The sequence below is a fragment of the Physcomitrium patens genome, chromosome 17 (assembly GCF_059467195.1).
Source record: "Physcomitrium patens ecotype Gransden chromosome 17, ASM5946719v1, whole genome shotgun sequence".
NCBI lineage: Eukaryota > Viridiplantae > Streptophyta > Bryopsida > Funariales > Funariaceae > Physcomitrium > Physcomitrium patens.
In genome coordinates, this window is record NC_143426.1 from 11,494,465 (window position 1) to 11,511,864 (window position 17,400).

Genomic DNA, 17,400 nt, shown 5'->3' on the forward strand with positions numbered 1-17,400 from the left:
TATAGATTTATGTAGCCATTATAAATATCAAAACAACTATAGTATTTTTTTTCTATAGATTGTGTCACAATTCTTTAATCTCAAGTTCATATGACTTCATATTCATGATAGTTGATTATTTCACAAAGATGGCACATTTTGTACCATATACAAAATCTATTATAAATTAAGAAACAAATAAAAAATTTCTTGACAATATTTATTATTATCATTAATTATCAAGGAATATTATATTAGATAGAAAAACTCAATTTGTATCAAGGTTTTTGATAATATTTTTTAAAAAAATATTTATTAATATATAAATTATATGATAGAAAAATATAATATATATATATATATATATATTTTATTTTAGGCCATAAAATTTTAATTTTTAACTCTCTTATATTTAATTTATTTCAACATCAAATACAAATATTAATTTTTAAAAAAATACTATAACTATATTAAAAGGGATTATTTTAAATTTTAACTATATAAAAAAATCATTAAAATTTCTTGTTAAGTTTTTTAAAAAATAATAAACTTATTTTAATTCTTAAAAATCTTCTACAAACATCTTTTTTTTAGGTTTTGGAATAATATTTTAAAATTAATTATAAAAATTATTCAACAATAATTGAAAAAATTCTAAAAATTCTATAAGAACACATTACTACTAAGATTTTGTCATCATTGTTCAAAATTCTTTATTACAATTTATACTTTAAAAAATAAATAAAAAATAATAATAGTCTATAGAAAAAAATTAAATGAAAAATAAATCATGTTAATCTGAAATTAAATATCTTTTTTAAAAAATTAAAAAATAAAATCCTATATTCTTTCTAAATTAGCAATTACACATAGCATAATCAAATACAAAATCTAATCAGAAATCTGAACTTCTTTTTTATTTTTTCTTTTTATACCAACAATCTAATTCCTAAGCAGGTAGATAATAGAATAGAACATAATTTTTCAAGCTATAGATTTTAATCATAAGAAAGACATAAATGTTTTTTGATACTTGATTGTTAAATTTAACTAGAAAAAGAAACATATACATACATACATACATACATACATACATACATACATATTTTTTAAGATCTTTGCTTCTAGTTTTAATAAAAATTATTTTGAACAATTTAATATTTCCAAATCATATATAATACATACATACATACATACATACATAATACATACAATAGCAACAATTTACTATTTCCAAATCAGTATAACTTTTTTGCATAACATATGCTGTAAAATCAGGCTTAGGATGGAAAATACTTTTGTATTATTCCATAAATCTTGCCTCACTGGTTCATTGTAAGGATATCACATTAGCAAAAAATCAAAAATTAAAAATTAAATAAATACAAAAAAAAATCAATTCAGGTACAATCACAAGAGAAGCTCATTCAAGCAACAAGAAAAACGTGAGAAAAAGCCAATTGTTTAGGGTGTGAATCCCAATACTGAAACCTCAACCACTGGATTTGGTGTATTTCTTTGGGTTGCAAGCACTGTAGTGAGATTTCTTATGGCCATGGCGTGGACAATAGTTCTCCATTTAGTTGAAGAAATCGTGAGGCTAAGTGTGTGTTTTACTAACCGTCTCAACGGTCCCGCTTCCTGCTCTCAAGAAACTCTCATCCACCGTAAAACAATCCATGGAATTCGGTACAGACGGCGACAACGCTGAGGGTGTATGAGCATTTTTAAGCCCGAAGCCCGTGGGAAATTTTGCAACATGGTATGTGTATTAACTGTTCACGCTCTGAAACCTTGTCTCATGGGTTGAGGTTTGCATGGAACAGGAAGCATCTCTCTCAAGTAGTCAGAACAATTCTGGGTACTTCGACATACTCGCTTCAGTGTCGCTTACAATGTGAGTCGACGAGACGGGGAATTGGTTACTGTTGGGTTACAGTTATAGTGGCTTATGAAGTGTGTGTGTAACGAGAGCTGAGCAGATTGAACGTGATCAGAAGAGACAATGTGCCTGTAAGCTGCGAAATCCTTTCACGTAGTAAAGATTGGTCCCCTGAGGTGCTGATGTTAAAGATCAATGTCTGGATACGGCCAGAAGAGACTAGTGAGACATTGTGAACATCAGAGAATGGCCAAAGGTGACGATTGCATGTGGAGTTTCTTGAGGATCCTTTGTGAGGCAGCTGCTCGTTAAATCTTCCAAACCCCTTTTCCTAAAGCCATGAAGACGATCAACGAGATCTGAGAATGAAAATCGGATTGCTGAAGTCGCTTTTACGGCAGATGAGCAGCAGATTTGTTACTCCATTGCTTCACTGAAATCCTCAAACTCACTCTTCTGCATTACACTCAAAGGTAGTCCCACTTACTACTCAGAAGGAATCCTTTCTTACGGGTTCCAGCAGAAAGTTTTGACCTATGGACAAATCGGAAAACCTGAAGAATGTGTCGGAACCGCAAGACCACAGTTCAGAGAATGCATTCGACGACGATCAGCGCTGGGAGGGAGCCCCTAACGCTGCAGGAGAGACTTCCACTACAGCTGACTCAGGGAACGAAGGTGATTTAAGCCTCAAAAATGATGCAGAGCCGCTCGGAATTCTGTCAGAGAGCTTGTACATCGATGGATTTAAGAGGAACTTGAAGAGGTGCGTGGAAAAGACCGCCGCCTTGCGCGCATTGGCAGAGATTGAGCCGATCGTGACAATGATAACGCCGACGGATAGACACCCCAACTCCAAGTGCTATTGCTCATCTCCTAATCACCCTACACTTAGGGACGTGGGAAACCGAGAATCAAACCACGAACCATCCACGCCGTTGTCACTAGGCCATGACGAAGACCAGACCTCGACATGGGCGGCCACAAGCCTCCAAGAAGCACAATCGGAGAATACCCAAGTGGATGCGGAGTTACAACCTGAGAAATCCCTTGTATTCGTCGTCCCGAAACTGACTCTGGAAAGGCAACCTTTGGTGGGCCTAACGCTTAAGAAAGTGTTGCCTAAGGTCATGGTGGTCGTGGAGGATCCTGTGAAGCCCCCGCCTGAAGCCGAAGTATCATATCTGAAACTCTTCTCCTTCGCTGACACCGTGGACTATTTTCTCATGTTCCTCGGGTCCTTAGGCGCGTGTGCGCATGGAGGAGCGGTACCGATCTTCTTCGTCTTCTTTGGGAGGCTCATCAATGCCTTCGGATTCAATCAACACCACCCCAACAAACTTGGACAAGAAGTCGGCAAGGTATCTGAAATTCAATTTCCATACGTTACCATCTCATTAAACTATTCAAGGTTACAGTCAAGTGAATGTGCACCTCATATAAAATTCATGGAATCTCTGTGAACCAAGGATCTCTGCGCAATTGATGGCAGGAAGCACTGAGCATGTTCTATCTAGGATTGGTGGTCATGTTCGCATCATGGCTAGGTGAGCCTTACAGAACCATTTGACCCTACTCAGTTTCAGCCTAATATTTTCTATTTCCGAGATCGAGTGGTGTGTATTCGGTTTGAGTTTCTTTCTGTGGAGATGGCGGTCTTGTGAATCTCGAAGGTCGTGGGAGATGGCTGCAGAGGTGGCCTGTTGGATTCAAACTGGAGAGCGTCAGTCAGCACGAATCCGCGTACGTTACTTGCAATCTATTCTGAGCCAGGATGTGGGCTATTTCGACACTAGCATCACTACTGCGGATGTAGTCGGACATGTTGCACAAGATATTTCCCTCGTGCAAGATGCCATCAGTGAGAAGGTACTGGAAACAGCGTCATCTTGAGTTATTCCCCACCTAAACATCGCTAAGACCCAGCCTGCATGAGAGATCACGTTGTTTCGGAGCTATGGTAAAGGTTCAATTTCCTACTTAAGTTTATGGTATGTCACCCGCTGTTTGTGCAGACGGGGAATTTCATCCACTTCATGGCCAAGTTCATAGTCGGCTTCGCTGTCGGATTCTCATCAGTGTGGCAGCTATCTCTCACCACACTAGCTGTAGTACCTGCAATAGTTTTAGCTGGTTGTGCTTATGCGATGACAATGACGGGCCACGCCACCAAAAGCCAACAAGCCTACGAGGACGCCGGCAAGAAAGCGGAGCAGGTATTGGCGACTTCCATAGTTCAGTGAATTTTCTAACGTCTGGCACTCAAATGAGATATTACCTCGGCTGCTAGGGCCGATTCTTAATTGACCACTAAGGATCGATCTGAAAAGGAGCGCTGTGGAGGAAACAGATTTGGTTCTTGATTACCAAGAAAAATTGACCTAATCCAGTTAGTTCACACTTGTATGCTTCCCTCCGCTGTAGGCCATTACGCAAGTGCGGACGGTATACGCTTATGTGGGAGAGGCAAGTGAAGTGGAAGCGTACTCCAAGGAATTGCAGAATACTTTGAACTTAGGGAAAAAGGGAGGATTAGCTAAAGGACTGGGGCTGGGATTCACATACGCACTCTGCATTGGTGCCTGGGCTCTGTTGCTGTGGTATGCGGGCAAGCTGGTGCGCCAAGGCTCTACCAACGGCGGCAAAGCCTTCACTACCATCTTGAATGTCGTCGTGGGTGGAATGTACGCTATCATAACGCTGCCACAGTTTCTCTGCATGTGTTAATGTGCTAAAGTGACAGTTCGCCCTATTGCCTTTGATGTGTTGGCTGAATCTTTATTCAATAGTTAGGTTGCATAGCATGTAAGGAGCGGCGTTGTGTTTGTTGTGCTCTGGGTTCTTAACATTAGAAGCCGAGGATGCCAATGACAACTATTTCTGGACACCGACAGGGTTGTGTATGAACTGTTGTCAGAGCATTGGGTCAGGCATCTCCAAACTTGACAGCATTCGCCAAAGGAAGAGCGGCAGCATTTAAAATCTTTGAAATGATTAAAAGACGGCCACTGCTTGGTCCGTCAAGCCAAAGGGGAAAAGGCATGCAGTTGGCTTTGGTATGAAAGAAACACAATGTTCCTCTGTGCAGAAGTGGAATTGTTCTGAAAGTTTGATTTCTTACTGGAACATCATATGCTTGGAGAGCTTCAAATTAGAGTGAAAATTCTTTGTTTTAGATCTGATACCAGCCCTGGTTTTCGTGAAGGTTGTGGGCAACATAGAGTTACGAGATGTCGGATTCAGCTACCCAACGAGGCCTGACACACCTGTGTTTCAAAACTTCAATCTAACCATCCAAGCAGCAAAATCTGTAGCCATTGTGGGCAGTAGTGGGTGCGGCAAAAGTACCCTTGTTTCCTTGATTGAGAGGTTCTACGACCCCACTTCTGGTAACTACGTAGCCACTTCTCGGTTCGTAAATTGCTGTTACTATTTTCCTACTTCTTTTCGAAGTTAGACAGCTTCTGAATGTCAATTGTGCTCACTTAACTCACTTAGACCGAAAACAGGAAAACAATTGAGTTTGATGGAATTTATGCAGGTGAGGTGCTACTGGATGGCAATAACTTAAAGATTCTGGATCTTAAATGGCTTCGGAGACAAATTGGGCTAGTTAACCAAGAGCCAGCTTTGTTTGCAACCAGCATCCGCGAGAATCTTCTATATGGGAAGGAAGATGCGACGATAGATGAAATTATTGCTGCAACTACGGCTGCTTTTGCGCACAGCTTCATCAACCGCTTCCCACACGGATACGATACGCAGGTCAACACGAACATCTGAAACGCATTCACATCTGCAAAATAAAACCATACTAGTGTCATTACACGTGCAGCCTATCCTCGAAAAAATTCTTATATAACTAGACCATGTTTTTGGGAATGTGGTTCGGTTTCAAATTATAAAAGGTTTGTCATTGGTTCAGGTAGGAGAGAGAGGTGTGCAACTCTCTGGAGGTGAGAGACAAAGGCTTGCCATAGCCCGAGCAATGCTGACGGATCCAAAAATCTTAATATTGGATGAAGCAACAAGTGCACTGGACAGCTGTTCCGAACAAATTGTCTGCAAGGCGCTCGATTCGCTCATGGTGGGAAGAACCACGGTAGTGATAGCCCATCGCTTGTCCACTGTTAGAAATGCAGACACCATTGCCGTTATGCAACATGGGCAGATTGTGGAGAGCGGTAGCCACGAAATGCTCATGGCCAAGGAGGAACCAGGGGCTTACGCCGCCTTGATACACATGCAAGCACCAAGATCACCCCCAAGTAATGATTCTACACCGAGCATGAATCCAAGGTATCTAACGCTTAATTTATTTATTCTTTTTTATCTAAATTAATTTCTTGTCCGAGGAACCACTTTATTTACCTGTCATGTGATTGAAAATAATTTGTGGTGGACAATGAATATCTCAGGCTTGTGAAAGGATCCTCTCTAAGTCGCAGCCATGCCGATTCAGAGGGCAACTTCGAGACTCATGTCGATCTGGGTACGTTCACGAGCTTACCAAAACCGTCGCCGTGGAGGTTGCTGATGTTGAATCGCCCGGAATGGCACTTTGGTTTGTTGGGGAGCTTCGGTGCAGTCATTGCTGGATGCGAGTTCCCCCTTGCTGCCTTCGTTATTGGTCAGGTTGGTTATTTGCTACAAAGTTCGATTCTTGGCAACAGATCTCTTGATCATTGTCATGTGTGCATCATATTAAAATTGATTCTCGTACACTACTGATCCTATGTTTCTCCTGGTAAAAGTGTTGATATTTCCGATCTAAATAATTTCCTTGAAATACATGTCTAGGTGTTAGTGACCTTTTACAGCCCAGACAAACATTTCATGAAGAAAGAAGTTGAAAAGTACTCGACAATCTTTGCCGGTGCAGCGATAGTTGTCCTTCTTGGGCACACTATGCAACACTATTTCATGGCTTCTATGGGAGAAAGTCTCACTAAACGAGTGCGGGAGGTCCTTCTACAAAGTACGGAAGTTTAAACTAGCATAGTGTTCACCGTGCTATGCACCTCCATATTTTCATCTTCTGACAGAAATGCTTGCGTATATTCTGAAGTGTTTCAAACAAAGCTTATTCGTAACACCAATGAAGCTGACTTCTGGTTCCATGCACTCCAGGAATACTGCAGAATGAGATTGCGTTTTTCGAAAACGAGGAAAATAACAGTAACGTCTTGGGAATGAGGCTGTCAACGGACGCAGCGTCTGTTCGTGCCGCAGTTGGGGATAGGTTGAGCACCATTGTACAAAATTTGGCGCTCATTGTGACAGCGTTGGCCATTGTCTTCGCACTGGAGTGGCGCGTTGCGTGGGTTATGATCGCCTGTTTTCCCCTCCTCATCGGTGCATTGGTGGGGGAGGTATCGCATCTCATTTGGATTACTACGCTACCATAGTCGTGTGTGTTATCCACCAATACACTTATCCGACCCTCTGAGCTTTCACTGTATTAACTGATGCCACTCCTCTAACACAAAGCAGCAACCTGCACTTAAAACACTCGTTTAAGATATCCCTCTGAGTGTACCAGTTGGGGATCTTTCACTATTTTGTGACACAGAACCTCTTCCTGAAAGGATTTAGTGGAGACTTGGATAAGTCATATCAAAGGACAAGCATGATAATCGGTGACGCTGTGTCCAACATTCGAACAGTAGCCGCCTTTTGCGCCGAGGGCAAGGTAGCAACTTACCTGTCACATTGAGTTATGAATTCATTTCGTGAACAGCGTGGGGTCTTTCAAATTAGCATGTAGCCCACAATTTCAAGTCACTGGTGTGTGTGTGCATCACTTGGCAGGTGCTAAATTTATACATAAGAGAGCTGAGAAACCCGAAGAGGAAATTGCTGTGGCGAGGACAAGTGGCAGGCGTAGGATATGGACTTTCGCAGTTCTGTATGTACAGTTCTTATGCATTAGCACTGTGGTACGCATCTACGCTTGTCAAGGCCGGTCGCGCGAGTTTTGGAAATACCATCAAAATGCTCATGGTGCTCATCTTTGCAGCATTTGGGGTGGCAGAAACGATCGCTATGGCTCCAGACTTTGTGAAGTGTTCTCAATCACTACTCTCTATCTTCCAGATTCTCGATCGCAAGACGGAAATTGATCCCGAGCAATCTATTGGGGAACAGGTGACCACCCATACATGACCCATACATGTTTCCCAAATTTAAGCGCTTTTACTGAATTGACAATCTAATCAGCAACCCTACCAAATCGCAGACCAGTGGAAATTTTTCTATGCTCCTAGATGATTCCATTTTCTAACCTTCAATAACCTACAAAAAAATCTGGATCTAATCTGGGACAGCTTCAGGAAGTTAAGGGCGAGATAGAGCTCCGTCACGTGGTTTTCAGCTATCCATCTCGAAACGAAGTGCCGATCTTTGAGGACTTCAATTTACGAGTACGAGCCGGTAGCAGCTTGGCTATAGTGGGAGCTAGCGGTGTGGGAAAATCTTCTGTGATAAGCTTGATCCTCCGTTTCTATGACCCACTTTCAGGTCGCGTTCTCATTGACGGAAAGGATATCCGAAGGCTACATCTCCGGTCACTCCGAAAGCACATGGGCTTGGTCCAACAAGAGCCTGCGCTCTTTGCAACAAGCATATACGAAAACATAAGGTACGGCAAAGAGGACGCTACTGAAAGCGAGATTATCGAAGCTGCAAAGGTTGCGAATGCGCACACATTCATCAGTGCACTTCCCAAAGGATATCGTACCCTTGTGGGGGAGCGTGGAGCTCAGCTCTCGGCGGGTCAGAAACAACGAGTAGCAATAGCAAGAGCTGTGCTGAGAAGTCCCGCCATCTTGTTGCTTGATGAGGCTACAAGCTCCCTCGATGCTCAGTCGGAGATGGTGGTGCAAGATGCGCTCGACCAGGTCATGGTGGGCCGCACCACTGTCGTGATTGCCCACCGGCTCTCGACTATCCAGAATGCGGATTCTATTGCAGTACTTCAAGACGGGATGGTGACAGAGCAAGGAAGCCACCAAGACTTAATCAACATGCCCACCAGCACCTACGCGCACCTTGTGCACCAGCAAAACCGCCATAGCAGTAGTAGATTTGAACCAAGCTAGTCGTAGTAAGCACACCACTTTTCTCAACGTACCCATGTCAAGGAATTTGGATCAGCAGCCGGAACTGGTCAGCAAGCCTGCTAAAAATCGAAGCCGCCCTTAAGAAAGGCGCAGAAAGAAACGTGTAACATTACTTGCGATGTCCACTTCCTGATTCAATCGTTTGCGGCGGCGGACTTGATCAGCGATTTAGAACGCGAATTCACACATGATTAACATTACAATGATCTCAGTTCATTTTTCAAAGACATGTTGGTACTTGCCTGAAAGGCTTAGCAGAACTTGAGTATTGGGGCAGATCAGGGATTAGGAAGCTATCTTAATAGCAGTGTGGAGAGACTGTCATGAGCAATATCCACAAGCAAACTGTGTAAGTAGAATTCGCAATTTCAACCCACCTGTTGCCAAAATGCGGATGGTATCGTTACAAATCAGGAAGCGTCGGACTGTGCTGCCAAATAGTGCTAGAGATTATCTCTGCTGTCACAGCTAGCAGTGACTTAAGAAGAAGATAAACTGTTTGAGGCATGAAGTACCTGACATTTGAATAGAACACAATCTGGTGCAGCGCACAGGCTACGACTATATTCATTAAGTTCATTGATCACGAGGAAAGAATAAACAAGAGATTAAATCTCTGTGATTCTTCTACTTATAAGGCAATGCAGCAACGTCTCTGAAATACAGTGCGGCACTAAATGCAAGGGAGAATCGCAGAGATCTACAAACAAGAGAAGAGTATCAAACCCAGTCGCCCTAGAATAATCGAAAGCTCAACTGCAACGATTTAAATGAGAAGAGACAACTCTCTGGAGCTTAATGACCCCCTCTAAGTTTCTCCAATTCTAACTGTAAATTACTAACTTCAGCTCGTAGAGATAATACCTCAGTTTCCAACTCCCTAATTCTCTCCGCACCGGTACTCTCTCTTGCCGGTTCAGGAACGTAAGGTTTCGTCAAATTCTTCGCAAAAGATTTCAAGGATTCCACACCACGTACTTCCTCTGGGAGAAGGGGCAGCTTGGTAATATTGAAATCTTCATACAATTCATGAAACTGGTCGAGATACTTCTGTTGCATTCGTACACGAGCTTGTAGTAGTTTGGAATCAGAAACATCGGGTTGAAAGAGAACTTGGTTGATGATAATGTTGTGTGTATCAATTTCGAATCTAGCAAGTTCCTGAACCAACCTCTCTGTTTCGTACAATGACAGAAACTCAGGTATGCAAACGCAAATAAATGTTGTCATATCCGGGTTTCGGAACTGATAGTTAACCTGTTGCAACAAGCACACACAAAGGCATATCTATCGTAAAAAATAAAATTCAATAACGACTCAAAGCAGAGCACTTGATCTAAAGTTGCCACCACGATTGTATTAGATTCTCCCCATCACCACGAACAAAAGTCAAGAGACCAAGTTTATTCATAACAGAGGAACGCTGAGATACTACTCCCAAAGCAGTGTCAGTATCTCCGGCTCAGGGTTTTCCAACAAAGATTCTGATGCAGAAATCGTGAAATTCATAGGAGTGCAAACGAGTGAAGTGCCTGAGGATATGAGATCACGCACCTGCTCGATCACGGCCTTGATATTCTCCACTTTCCCCAACAAGGCATCCTCTCCGAATTCATTCTCAGCTCCGAACATGCGCGACACCTGCCCAATTAGACCTCCAAACTTGCTCTTTAAGCTCATCACCTTCTCCAGGCCTTTCTCCAGGGTAGAGGGGAACTGCAACAACCGCAGTGTGTGACCCGTGGGCGCAGTATCGAATACAATCACACTATAATCCATGGTCTGAACCAGCTTCAGCATCTCGGCGAAGCTCATGGCCTCATCAATCCCCGGAATAGCATTTGCAAGCTCTGACACAAATCCTCCCATGCCCAACCCATTCGCCTGTTCCTCCAGATCCTCGCTCTCTACGGTCGGATCAACTTCCATGGCGAAGAGATTGCTAAATCCGTTCACCATGGACGGCGATTTCGTAAACTTCTGGCAGAACGCATCGCTAAGATTGTGCGCAGGATCGGTCGAAATGAGCAACACAGATTCTCGCACTTGAGACAACAGGAGGGCCAGCATGCAGCTACAAGTGGTTTTACCAACGCCCCCCTTTCCACCAACAAAGATCCATTTCAAATCTGTTTGCTCCAATACATTCTGCACGGTGGCCTCCGGCATGGGCAGATCATCCTCTGCCATAATTATTAAAACTTGCAATCCCACAAAAAACCCAACAAACCTAAATCTCTCCTTCAAGAGATCTTCAGCCACTTCCTACACCCTTTCCAAATCACACCTCCGCAACGCAACACTGCTCTGGAAGCAACAAAATTGAGATTAGGGCTGCAAACTCTACTAAGTTCTTCCTCTTCCTCGTTGGATCCCTCGCACTTGTTTTGGCAGATATCTTACTCCAGAAGTTTTCTCACACGCCTACCTTCAAGTAAAAAGATCTCTCTCAACTAGGACCATCTCCTGTGCGGTGACATTCGTGGCCCCGTAGCCGCTACAGAGCCGGGCAGTGCGGGAAGATGAGTTTTCAACTTCTCCAACGCTCACCACACCTGATGAACGTTGAAAGTTGCTTCTGCAAATTCACTTTTTCGCCCGTCAGATTTCTCAGAGATGCTGGGTTTTGGAGCAATTCTGTGGAAGAACAGGTATGACGGATCCCTGACGTCGTTACGTCGTTGTATCGTTTAAAAGATTAAGAGTAGCACATTGGAGCTGTGTTGCAAAGGATAATCTCAAGCGGATCCAGAACATTTGTTTACGATGCTGGTGCAATAGAATTCGTGCAGTCAATCAATTAATCAACACATCTTATTACTCATGATTCACGTAGAAAACTCCTATAGTTGTAAAACTCATTTTCCCGTCAACTACTGATGGTGATACGCAGGACATATCCCGATGAATGAAATGCTACCCTGCGTTCGGGAATAGTTTGAGCTGACCCGCCTAATTAAAAAAGACAAAAAGATCATGCAGAGCAAGCAGTCCTCATCGTATTCGTGTTGTTATGGCTAAGCATACGAACACATTTGTACAATCATCAACCCATCCCTAACTGCTGATCGACTAGAAGCAGGTGGATTACATGTCGTATACTACTCAACTGGACTTCTGTGTCTTCTAACCTGGCCTACGACTCTTCATTGACAACACGGTGAGTGGGTTACACATAATAACTCCATCTACATAACCAATCCTGCAAGTGCTCAGTAAGTTTCTTCAGTAAAAAATCCTCTGACATCTATCAAAAAAAGAATCCATTAAAACGATAATTGCTCAGTAGATACAAGTAACAACACAACAAAATTCACCAGCAAAATGTATGTAGCAATAGAAACATTACAGGCAGCATTTGCTGATGCTCAACAAATTGTATTGTTCACAATTTTACAGGATTATCATCCCTGCAGGATAACATATGTCCTCGATTAAAAGATAAAACTTGACTGTATAGAAGGACCAAGGAAATGAACTGGATGTGCTCTAAAACTGCAGAAATATTCACTACGAGAATACAATTAAACATTAAAAAGACAACTCTGAATAGCTTCGAACCCGAACAACCAACCCAGAAAATGAATTAAGATTTGTAAGGCAGACCATGCAAGCACACCAGGTCAGAGCATAAGAAAGCGTCAGTATTTGGCAATGCACTAAAGGATTCATCGTTATTTATGCTACAAGCCAGATTTTAGGCCAACAGACATGGATTTGCTGACAAGCTAAAAAGCTCAAAACATGCCGTCTATGAACTTGAAGCTTTTCAAATGCCTATCTCATGTGACATACTTGCCTACGATTAGAATTGCCTATGACCCCTCAAACGCTCATGTTCCACAATCCTAATCTGCAGCAACCCTTCAAGTCTGAACATCAATCGCATTGCTATCTCAGCAGTTAGATACTGTTGTTAAATCCTCGTGACATGCGAATTGAACTACTGTTATCAACGATTCTGCTGTTGCAGTCACAAGTACCCGTGAGACAAGTAGTTGGGACTTCCTCCACCACAAAGGAATGGAACATAATGTACAGAATATTGAAATCAAGAAATGCTGCTCAAAAGGAATGCGATTCGAATATCTCGGTCTCCATCCTTCGTCTCCAAGCGCAAGCCCGAGCTCATCCCACGAGCTCCGCCAATTCCGAATCTGTGTTGAATTCGTCAGGGTCGTCCCATGGCATCATTTCGTCCAACGGAAAATCAATGCTCAAACTCGGGAACCTCTCCAAAGATTGAAGCGGTTCAGGACTGAACGAGGAGCTAATTTTGTGCTTTTGATCGTCTTTGAAAAACGGATCATCGTCACGTACAAGAATATTTCGTTCTTCATTTACTTTTCCGCAAGACCACTCTGCAAATCCAACAATGTCCTTTTCCTTAAGCGGCTCCTCAGTTTTGGATGCCTCCGGAAAATCTCTCGCCAAGCTATATGCGTTTTTCTGTTGTGACCCTGGTGCTCCACTGCTTTCCGAGTGAACTTTCTTCTGTGCTCGAAGGACCTGGTACCCAAAAGCAGTATCAAGTTACGGACTCGTAACAATTTCAGTGCGAATAGACTGGCTACATCGCGCTATAAAAATCACTAAAGAGCCAACAAAATGAATGGGTTGATGCTGTTTGAGTGAGCTTACATAATTCCCCTCTTGGATCTTGTAAAGGACTAGTAGATCTCCTTCTTCCAAACGATGTGATTTGACGAACTCCCCGGTATTCTCTAGCAAATACATTCGACTCTTGTTGTTCGGCCAGAACCTAAAATGTGCAAAACGTACTTACATTAGCTTGTGAGTTGCTAAATATAAGGCAAGAAATAAACTTCGATAAGTAGTCGAAGAATGAAGATTCAGAGTGAATAAAGAGGGCACTGTCTCAAATTTAGTTGAGGTTGAAGGTGCATAGTCAGTGTTAAATGACAAAAGTAGAAATGATTCTACAAATGGATGAAACTATGACCGCAATAATGTCAATGGTGTGATGATGGAGTTGTCCTCACAACCTAAACATCATACATAGGCTTTCTAATGAAGTAAAGAAGCCCTCAATGTCACATAAACATCCACTTTGTATTACCATGCACAATTCTCAGTATAAAAATGGAAATAAATGACAATTTTACTCAGAGATGAAAAAACACCTGTATCTGATCTTCCAGCAATGTCCCGAATCGAAATCTTCCATCTGCAACAAAATGCCTTCCCTCAATGCAAGAATTGGTAAGTGCGCCTCGGCTTCTTTCTGCAAAAGCAAAACATTACGACGCTACTGTGAGATATTGAGCTGCCGAAGGAAATTCAGTTGAATGTATAACACGCTTGGAAGAGCAGGTGAAGAGAGTGAACAAAAAGAACAATTACCTTCGGGAGGATTATGCGTCCAAGGTTTCCAACATCACTCGGTCGAAGCTCTTTTTGTAGCAGAAATGTAAGCATCTTTGGGTCGCTTATGTCAGGGCCGCAGGATGGAGACTGGGTCCTAGAAAGAAAAACTCCTACGCTCATGTCCCATGCAGGAGGAGCAACTGACCACAACCCGCATTCTGAGGAAACAGCTGTAACAGTATTACTTGGTGTGAATGTAGAGTTACTTTGAAGCCCAGATTGTCTTTGTCGCGAGATTTGGTTTCTCCTAGCTGCCCTTGTGGTTGCTGTAAAAATGCGGCTCAATCCATCGTGTTCGCCTGAAAACGACAACCCGGCCTGTGCACACGGAATCAACGGTCGTTGAATATCCAACTCACAAGGCATCCCTTGAAGCATTGCAGGGCCAATATGGTTGGGACTTCTCGGGCCCATCCCGCCGCTAGGAAAGTGCAACACGTCTGGAACACTACCCCGGACGTCTACAAAGGTGCCGCTACCGGAATGAACGTCACGTGGGAAGTTGATGTCCAACCCTCCTTCCCCCATTAACCTGCGTGACTTGATGCACTGAAATAAGTGGTTCATATCCTGGAGATCCTCTGAAGACTGCACTCTCACGAATGGGCAGGGACTTTTCTCATTTCTTTGATCATACCCCTCACTAGCTAGGTTTGGATTGTACACAGTACCGCTGATACCCTTACCAGAGGCAAATTCTAAGGCGTGGTTCATCTGAGGCGGATGTAGCTTCTCTAATTTCTGTGACAAAGAAGTCTTTCCGTAATCCATCTCACCATTGTGTTGTTTGACCCACAACATAATGTGCCCAATAAGCTCTTTCAGTCCCTTTTCTCCCCCTCCCAGTGCTTGGATCGCTTGGCTGAGAGAGTCTTCGTTAACAGTGACTTTCTTCAACACAGCTCGCACATTGCCATCCATCAGGTACGAGGATATTGAGTTATCCTCTTTGCTATCGAGAATGCAAGCGGAGTTGCAATCATAAGATGTGGTGCAGGATTAAGATGGTGCCGGGGATCCAGCGTGCAGAAAGTAAACTTCACTGCCTTGATTTCCGGTGGTGATTGACGGTGGCGCGAACCCGAAGCTGGGCAAGCCGCCAAATCAAACCACTGGATGTCTTTGCTCAACACCGGACACACTTGCGCGGTTTCGTTATTTGCAGTCTTCAAACCCCGGGGTAGCTCAGTCCAGCTGCGAAGCCCGACTGTGTCACTCGAAAGGTCCGTGATACAAAACACAGAAGTTTAGCCTGCATTCGCCGGCTCACATGCCTACTTACGCCCCTCCCCACTCATATCCGCTCTCATCCTCAGAAACCCGACCGCAGTGAGCCAGCAGAAGATTTGCTATGTGAAAAATCTCGGCGTCTTTCTAAAATTTGTTACAAAAGAGCACAAGATGAAAGCTATGAGATAACTACAAAAGAACGTATTTTTTACATTGGCTTTAGAAATCTAGATAATCGCGTGCAGCGACTCTGTGAAGCTGGTTGATCGTAGGCTTACAAGCTGGTACAAAAAGACTTGAAATCCTTCACGTCAAACACCTGTAGAGGCTTCGATATCTTTAAAAATCAGAACCAAGCCATCTAATGCCTGGCATTCAAACACGTTTAGCCTTGAGTGGGTCATTCCAGGCAAAGCGTCGCTACAAGAATGGCAACGAATATGCAAGGATCGCGAAACAATTTCACTGAGGAGGGATCGCCACTACCACAGAAGCCTCAACAGAGATAGGAAGCAGTTATCCCGCCAAACTGTGATCTCATGTCCGCGTGACACAAGAACGTCGTCTTGATAGCGACCGTGAAGCTACCAACTCAACTCCCCACATCCTTCGGACACATCACTTTCCTTGACACTACTGCCCTCTCAATTATCAACCCATCGAATACCAGAAACAAGAGCCTCGAAGCCACAAACACTGTAGCTGGCCAAGTAATCTTCGGCTGTATCCTACACTACCGATTCTATGCTCCTGACAAGGCCTCAAATCACGCCAAGATACCAACAATGTCCCACTTCGTCAACCAACTTCTCCCATTTTGAGGTCTACGCTCAGGTGATGCGTCACTCGCTCACTCGCCTCTCTTTTTCTCTCCCATCTTCGCCGCCAACTCTTCTCCAAACCACACCAGCTCCTACAACAACAATAATAGCCCAAAATTATCCAAAAATTGTTCCTATTCAACCAATCCCCTGGGATCGATCAATCACGCACGAAATCTTTTTGTCCCTACACTAAACGCAAGGAAATTATTCCAAAGGCACAATTGGCCCCCTAACCAATCTCCCTATGTCCACTCTCGCTCGACTCGCACACAGCACAAGAAGAGTGCCGCTGCTCCAGTGCTGGATGAAAATCATTCAGGAAAAGAACAAAAGCACGCCGAGACGCACACGCCCTGAAATGCGAAGAAAGTAGCGGCACACATGACAAGATACTCTTTTGGCCTCCCTTTTCCTGTAAGCGCTCTTCACCCCCCAGCTGGCGCAGCTTCGGCGCATTGACCGCAAGCTCACCCACACGAGCGGTAATGCAGGAGGGAGGTGCATAAGCTGAACCCCCTCGCTCTCTCGCACTCTCTCTCGCTCATTCTTGCTGTAAGTCAGACCCTCACCCACCAAGCTACTTTTAGGCCCATGAAATGGCATTCCGTTTCAATGATTCGAAACTAGGCTGACGAGATACTTCAAGAGGTTCAAACGAACGATACTGAACAACGCCTGCCACGCACGCCGCGGAACTAGTTCCGCACCCGTCGGCGGAGATATATATTTTCGGTAAGATTATCCGGTGAATCGGACAGCATAGATCCGTTCAAATCCCATCCGTGACCTTTCATCCCTGCCTGAGAGAATCCAGCCCCAGGGTTATGTAAACCCCTATCTCCTGCTACGGAGCAAATAAAGTGAATAATAAAACGAGAAAAGGTAGTAACGTCAGCATCGCTTTTTCAATAGATTTTTGGGATCAATTTTTGGTGCTAGGAGTTGGTGGACGCACGGGGTCACGGAGGTGGCATCT

At 43.5% G+C, this 17,400-nt stretch overlaps 3 protein-coding genes across 4 annotated transcripts; 1 reads left to right on the forward strand and 2 right to left on the reverse strand.

Moving 5' to 3' along the window:
• The first annotated feature begins 1,570 nt into the window (after positions 1-1,570).
• LOC112294831 (ABC transporter B family member 19) lies at positions 1,571-9,371 on the forward strand. Of its 2 annotated transcripts, none has more exons than XM_024545724.3 (15): positions 1,571-3,222; positions 3,354-3,408; positions 3,555-3,730; positions 3,877-4,077; positions 4,286-4,545; positions 4,779-4,917; positions 5,067-5,250; positions 5,403-5,626; positions 5,787-6,160; positions 6,280-6,496; positions 6,662-6,839; positions 6,992-7,233; positions 7,434-7,553; positions 7,673-8,008; positions 8,194-9,371. In XM_024545724.3, the coding sequence occupies exons 1-15, from the start codon at positions 2,398-2,400 to the stop codon at positions 8,959-8,961; spliced, it is 4,299 nt and encodes a 1,432-aa protein (XP_024401492.1). In that variant the 5' UTR covers positions 1,571-2,397; the 3' UTR covers positions 8,962-9,371. The 2 variants fall into 2 exon arrangements, with proteins under 2 accessions (XP_024401492.1, XP_024401491.1); XM_024545723.3 differs by having other exon boundaries at positions 1,573-3,222; positions 8,188-9,371.
• Positions 9,372-9,503: 132 nt separating this feature from the next.
• LOC112294833 (ATPase GET3A) lies at positions 9,504-11,840 on the reverse strand. Its single transcript, XM_024545726.3, has 2 exons — positions 10,537-11,840; positions 9,504-10,239 (listed from the first exon to the last, which is right to left on the reverse strand). Exons 1-2 carry the CDS (start codon positions 11,170-11,172, stop codon positions 9,778-9,780), a joined length of 1,098 nt encoding a protein of 365 aa, XP_024401494.1. The 5' UTR covers positions 11,173-11,840; the 3' UTR covers positions 9,504-9,777.
• A 787-nt stretch (positions 11,841-12,627) lies between these two features.
• Positions 12,628-17,014, reverse strand: LOC112294832 (B3 domain-containing protein VP1). The gene is made up of 4 exons (XM_024545725.3): positions 14,347-17,014; positions 14,127-14,227; positions 13,624-13,744; positions 12,628-13,491 (listed from the first exon to the last, which is right to left on the reverse strand). Exons 1-4 carry the CDS (start codon positions 15,289-15,291, stop codon positions 13,111-13,113), a joined length of 1,548 nt encoding a protein of 515 aa, XP_024401493.1. The 5' UTR covers positions 15,292-17,014; the 3' UTR covers positions 12,628-13,110.
• Between the last annotated feature and the right edge of the window lie 386 nt (positions 17,015-17,400).

What these genes read in the sequence shown, in the direction of transcription:
- LOC112294833 (XM_024545726.3), bottom strand. Translation starts at nt 11,172, where the DNA reads ATGGCAGAGGATGATCTGCCCATGCCGGAGGCCACCGTGCAGAATGTA. An exon ending in TCAAGGCCGTGATCGAGCAG is followed by an intron (nt 10,240 to 10,536) that starts GTGCGTGATCTC and finishes TTGTTGCAACAG; the next exon opens with GTTAACTATCAGTTCCGAAA.
- LOC112294831 (XM_024545723.3), top strand. Translation starts at nt 2,398, where the DNA reads ATGGACAAATCGGAAAACCTGAAGAATGTGTCGGAACCGCAAGACCAC. An exon ending in GCGGGAGGTCCTTCTACAAA is followed by an intron (nt 6,840 to 6,991) that starts GTACGGAAGTTT and finishes CATGCACTCCAG; the next exon opens with GAATACTGCAGAATGAGATT. An exon ending in AGCAATCTATTGGGGAACAG is followed by an intron (nt 8,009 to 8,187) that starts GTGACCACCCAT and finishes AATCTGGGACAG; the next exon opens with CTTCAGGAAGTTAAGGGCGA.
- LOC112294832 (XM_024545725.3), bottom strand. Translation starts at nt 15,291, where the DNA reads ATGGATGGCAATGTGCGAGCTGTGTTGAAGAAAGTCACTGTTAACGAA. An exon ending in GACGCATAATCCTCCCGAAG is followed by an intron (nt 14,228 to 14,346) that starts GTAATTGTTCTT and finishes TTGCTTTTGCAG; the next exon opens with AAAGAAGCCGAGGCGCACTT. An exon ending in TGCTGGAAGATCAGATACAG is followed by an intron (nt 13,745 to 14,126) that starts GTGTTTTTTCAT and finishes TGCACATTTTAG; the next exon opens with GTTCTGGCCGAACAACAAGA.